The 6,000-nt window shown below is 46.0% G+C and overlaps 1 protein-coding gene across 3 annotated transcripts in view; it reads left to right on the plus strand.

Moving 5' to 3' along the window:
* The window catches only part of LOC117640554 (NFX1-type zinc finger-containing protein 1-like), a 43,453-nt gene extending 38,568 nt beyond the window's left edge, over window positions 1-4,885 (plus strand). For all 3 annotated transcript variants that reach the window (XM_034377089.1, XM_034377090.1, XM_034377091.1), the window contains one exon: window positions 4,029-4,885. In XM_034377089.1, the coding sequence (XP_034232980.1) occupies window positions 4,029-4,594 (566 nt within the window). In that variant the 3' untranslated portion in view covers window positions 4,595-4,885. The remainder of the gene's footprint in view (window positions 1-4,028) is intronic.
* The last annotated feature ends 1,115 nt before the right edge of the window (window positions 4,886-6,000 follow it).

The following is a 6,000-nucleotide window of genomic DNA, read 5'->3' on the forward strand; positions in this document are numbered from 1 at the left end:
ACCTTTTTGGCCCGCCCTTCTATTATAACAAGGTAGGTTTACGCCAGACCGCGTCTTGTCGTAACAGGCTTCGCGATGTCTCGCAGCCTGTTCCTCCGCCAATTCACGCCTGGCGTACCTACCTTTTGGCCTACGGCGATTAGGCTGCCTTCGGCAGGCATTGGCTTGTCCATCGTCCGTTACTTCTTACTTGTTGCATGCTCGAAGGCTCCGCCCCCCAGAACCCCCTTTATTCTAGATGGAGTTGCTTCATCTACAGATAACACGATCTAAACCCTTGTAACTTTTTAACTTGTCTGTGATCTGCCTGCAGAAACCTCGATTTTTCGCCGTTTTTCAGGTGTTTTTTGGCTATAAAAACTGAACCACGTGAGCTAGGATAGTGAAATTTCGCGTGTGCCGAGCCAAGGACATACCTAATAAGCCTGCAAAATCTCAGCCAGATCGGCCGAGCCCTTCAGGAGGAGTAGTGCACACACACACGCAGACGCCCAGACAGACAAACAGACAGACAAACAGACAGACAAAACTTTTCAACCGCACTGGAGTAACAGGCTTCGCTATCGCTCAGCCAAAAATAGGGGGAGGGCATATGCATTTGCCTTTGTGTCTGTGTGTTGTTGTTGTTGTTGTTGGCGTCTGCGTACAAGGAAGGAGTTGAGCTAGAGTAACCAGATTTGGAGGGTACTTCAGGAGTACCGTCCCAACAAATAATCCGGTTGTGCAAATCCCGTCCGGGTCGCACAAGGGCTGCTGCAGGTGCATCATGGTTTACATGAGCGGGAGGGGGATTTCCGTCATTATTGGTGCTAGCAGGGCACATAGGGGTATTTTTCGAATCGGAGCGACGAGACTAGATGAATGGACTTGGTCCCGATCCCATCGGCCGCTTTTACAAGTTGGCCAGATCAGGATCTTCAAAAAAGGGGGTCGACCGACTAAAAAAAATTATTGCAGATTTCGATTGGTCTCAGCAAGACCTTTTCAACGAGGGGTCGGAAAGGGGGTCTAGGATCCCGACTTCGTCTATTAGTCACATCAGGATCTTGAAAAAAGGGGGTCGACCGACTTAAAATTTTGACTTAAGTTTTCGATAGGTCTTGGCGAGACCTCTTCAACGAGGGGTCGGAAGGGGGGTCCAGGAGCCCACCTTCATGAGTTATGGGAAAAAGTGCGACGGACTCGTTTTGCGCTCCTGCTGGGCCTCAATTGCAAGGAGTTGCAGTAGCATGGCAATTATGGGTATTTTCGGAATGAGGGCGAAGAGACAAATGAAATGGGCATATTCTAAGGACAGTTGGAGTAAAAAGAGTAAGGACTTTTGCATATTGTGAATAAAAGGGCGGGCCTAAGTCACGATGGTACATCGATAACTTTGCTTTACCCGCTCACGGTGTGTGTGATGCGAGCGGGCCGAAGGCCCGGGCCTTCGACTGGCCAAGTTGGGTCTGATGCGAGGGCCGAAGGTCCGAGGAAAGGCCGCCGGCAGGCCAAGCTGGGCCGGCCCCCTGTCGAACCGAGTTGCCGGCGCAGCGAAGCGGAGCTGGGTGATTCCGCGCGTAGAGGGCATTTTCGTGTCCACACCCTCCCCAGGGCAAACTTATTCGAGTGCAGTCCATTTATGCACTTAAAAATCTTGTTTGGCACCAGACTAGCTTGTTCCCTTTGTATATGGACTTACAAAGCTAACATGTGACGCCGGAGGGGGGCCAAAAGGGTCGATTTTGTAAGTTCCGTCATGTCCATTCGCACCTTTCACCAACTTTGCGGCTCTGTGACCATTTGTTCCATTGTAATCTTCGAATTCCACACACACCCATCAAATCTCTAACGTATAGTGACTATCTTGCTTGAATTTTAAGATCGTATTTTGATTGGAAGTGTCCTTTCAGAACGCGTAAAAAATGTCCACCGTACTCCGACTTTTGTCTCAGTATCACTGTGGAAAAAAAGGGACATTTTCTCCGTTAATTTATGGCCAGAACTTTCCGTGATTTGAGACCCAGGATTTTCCGTTATTTCAGATCCAGGCTTTTTCCGTTGTTTGAAACCCAGAGATTTCCGTATAGTTTGCACAGTGCGTTGAAAGGCCATGGCAGTAAAGGGCAGACTTTGTGAGGGAAGTTTCTAAACTTGGCCAAAGAAACAATTACCTACAGAAATGGATGCATTCGTCTTGTGAAAGTTAACAAAAAAAATTTCATCCCACATCCTAAACACACGTTCGAAATGATGGGTTTGAGCTTCAAACATATCAAAGTTCCGTATCGCTATGAGATACGATAATTTTTGGCACTATTGACATAAAAAGGTGAAAAATCAAATATGTGGAAATGGAAAACTGACGACGGGAATGGATTCGTCTCAACGAAATGAAAAGAAACATACCAATATGTCATAGGTTTAGACTCGAAATGGCCGATCTACAGAATCCAATAGGTCAATTTTAGCACGTATTTGCAACGCCTTTGAAAAAGGGGTGTCAAAATCGACCTATTGGATTCTGTAGATCGGCCATTTCGAGTCTAAACCTATGACATATTGGTATGTTTCTTTTCATTTCGTCGAGACGAATCCATTCCCGTCGTCAGTTTTCCATTTCCACATATTTGATTTTTCACCTTTTTATGTCAATAGTGCCAAAAATCATCGTATCTCATAGCGATACGGAACTTTGATATGTTTGAAGCTCAAACCCATCATTTCGAACGTGTGTTTAGGATGTGGGATGAAATTTTTTTTGTTAACTTTCACAAGACGAATGCATCCATTTCTGTAGGTAATTGTTTCTTTGGCCAAGTTTAGAAACTTCCCTCACAAAGTCTGCCCTTTACTGCCATGGCCTTTCAACGCACTGTGCAAACTATACGGAAATCTCTGGGTTTCAAACAACGGAAAAAGCCTGGATCTGAAATCACGGAAAATCCTGTGTCTGAAATCACGGAAAATCCTGTCTGAAATCACGGAAAGTTCTGGCCATAAATTAACGGAGAAAATGTCCCTTTTTTCCACAGTGTAGTTTCAAAGTAACCATCATCTAAACTACTAGGAGTGCTCCCTGCTCAAAACCACCGCCGTATTTGGAATCAGCACGGTCTGTTTACCCTATGAACGAATTCCGGTGGCGAAAAAGTAAGGGGGCTGAGTGTGCGAGTGGAAGTTGTGTGTGAAAACGGTGGGTTGTAACAATTGATGTAATTTCCGTATGCCCCTCTCGCCCCTCTCCTATTGGGTTTAGAAAGTCATCCTACACGTGAAAAGACGTGTCTTGACGTCGGACTAGTGTGCCAAACTTATGGCATATTTCTGAGGCGATGGGCATTTGCAGTGAGCCAGAAACATCTATTTGTAATTTCCGTTTAGCGTAATTTCCGTCATATTTGCAGTATATTTCGTCATATTTTATAGGGGGAGAAAACGAAAATCAATTTTTAGCTCGCCCATGCTCAGAGTGTCTTCCTGGTGTCCTATTGACGCCATCTAGGCAATATTCAGGCCGAACAAGCAAGATTGATTATGTGACTTCTAAGGTGGCTAAAACGGCCCCTACGTACGGAATCACCCAGCTGGCAACTCGGTTCGACGGAAGGGCGGGCCCTAGCTTGTTGCAATGATCATTACAGAAAAGTGCGATGAAATTTGTATTGCTCCGAAATTGCGGTCTGTATCGCAAGTGGAATAACACTGAAAACATATTGGTCGGACACAGGGGCAAATTATGGCGTGACAAAAAGTCACGCCAAAAATTGGCATGACACGAAATTCATGCCGAAAAACGGCGTGACGTGTGAGTCACGCCCTCATTTGGCGTGAATGACAACGCGTTTTATAAGAAAAGTCATGCCAAAAAGCGGCATGAGAAGAAATTCACACCAAAAATTGGCGTGAATTTTTGAGTCACGCCGATTTTTGGCGAGACTTTTCTGTCATGCCGTTTATTGGCGTGACACTTAATTCACGCCCCTGCAGCGGCACTAAGTCACGCCGATAGATTTTCAGTGAACAGTGATTCTCTTGATCCTCAACAGGCTTCTTCATGCTGGGAAACTTGACGTGCCTGGCGGCGTCCGGGTCCGCCTCGTGGCGGCACGTGAGTGAGGTGCTGGCCAAGGCGCGCCGCGTTGGGCCGGCGCTGCCTCTGGTGTGCCCGCACGGCCTGAGGTTCTCCGCGCTCAGTGCCGCCGACGTCCGGGAAGCCAAGGAAGGCTGCGCCCTGTGCCGCCTGGCCGCCGCCCTCGCCGAGGCCGAGCGGTTCACCGAGACGGTTGCCGCTGAGCTGGACACTGTCAAGATGGAACTGGCTGCACTAACCGGTGATGCTGCCAACGAGGAGCTCACTCCAGAGGAACGCCTCGAGGCGCTGGCGAAGAAGGCCGCCCGCCTCAATACGAAGAAGCGTCTTGAAAGGGAGCTGCGCGTCCGGGAGGCGGAGGAGAAGGCCTTACGGGAGCAGTGCGGGGAAGCTGAGGTGCTGTTCAAGCAGGGGAAGGTAGACCTCGCCACGGAGACCCTCGAGTCGCTGCAGAAGAAGTTATCAAAGAGTGGAGTGGCGTTTGAGATGAGTTCCCTGATGAAAAGACTCGTGCTAACTTAGCTTCTCTCTTCATCATGGTAGTTTGGGCATTGGCATGTTTTCATTTTAAAAAAAGGACAGCGTTTCTTTCTAAACAATATGAGTGTCTAGATTTGTCATATTCTAATGTTGTTTATGTAGCTTTGACCTTGGAGTTTTAAACAATTATTATGACAACTACATCTTCTCTTTGATATTTTGTCAACATTGTTCCAAGAAATAGTATAACTGTAACGTGTCTGTCTGAGAAACGTTTTTTAAAACAGTAACTCGTTTAATTTTTAGTTTTTCAATAAAGCTAACTTGTTCTTACTTTCGTCATTTGTTACTTAATCCTGCATGCACTGCATGGCCGAAAAGAGGGGGAAGTCGTGAACACGTCAGCAGGTTCGTCGCAAGGAACTGAAACTGTATAACCGGTACACACTAAATGTTTTTGTAAAATTCTTGAACGAGACATCACTGCTTTCAGTGCACACGAAATTTTAGCACAAATTTGTACGTGAATTTGCACTAAAATGGGAATGTATGTGCAGTTTTTCGTACAAAATTTGTACAAAAAGTTCGTGTGCACCAAAAACTGTGATGCTTCGTACAAAAGTGTACATAACATGAAGTGTGCAGTCTGACTGGTTTAGGAGCAGCCGCACAGTGAAAAGCTTGGTTGTCACCTGTTGACAATTTAAAGGCTAATGTTCCTTTCAAGGGTGTCATCAAAACATTTGATGACTTAGTTGTCATGTCCATGCATTAACTAAAGGCGCTTTGATGAAAATGTCAACCACGATTATGGTATGAAGTGACAACAAATTTTTGCTATGCTTGACGGACATGCCACACTCTCAGCACGTTACTGATTTTTAACGTCTGTACTCATAGAAGTATTTTGGGCAAACATTATACGTACCTATCGTTTGATAAAGGACTGATTAGGAAGTGTTAAGCAGTTAACTTTTTCGTTCAGGTTTATTCTCATTAATACACTTGCAAACCAACGTGTAGGACAGGCATGCACAGTTTCTCCCAGGTGGGACGCGGTTTGTCCCACGCCTTCAAACGTGGGACGGGACACTTTGTCCTACGCTTCCAAGCGCTTGACAGTTCGTTCCCCGTTATCTAGAATCCATCCCACACTTGGATTTGCAGTGTAATGTTAGAAAGGATACTAGTAAAACTTACTCAGAAAATACTAATGTCATCCTTGCTGAAATAACTACGTAATTATTGACAAAGGAAAAGTCATTAACGTGCTGAGAGTCATACGGGTTCGTCCGGATTTGCTAGTTAACAGAGACTCCGCGTTTCTGGTCGTTGGACACTGCTCAAACTTAGCCACCTTACATAGTGAGCTAATTTATTTAATACGTGCAACGCCTTCCCATGACCCCCTCCGATTCTGACCAAAATTTTTTTCTGAGATGCCCTTA

The sequence above is a fragment of the Thrips palmi genome, unplaced genomic scaffold (genome assembly GCF_012932325.1).
Source record: "Thrips palmi isolate BJ-2018 unplaced genomic scaffold, TpBJ-2018v1 HiC_scaffold_12, whole genome shotgun sequence".
Lineage (NCBI taxonomy): Eukaryota > Metazoa > Arthropoda > Insecta > Thysanoptera > Thripidae > Thrips > Thrips palmi.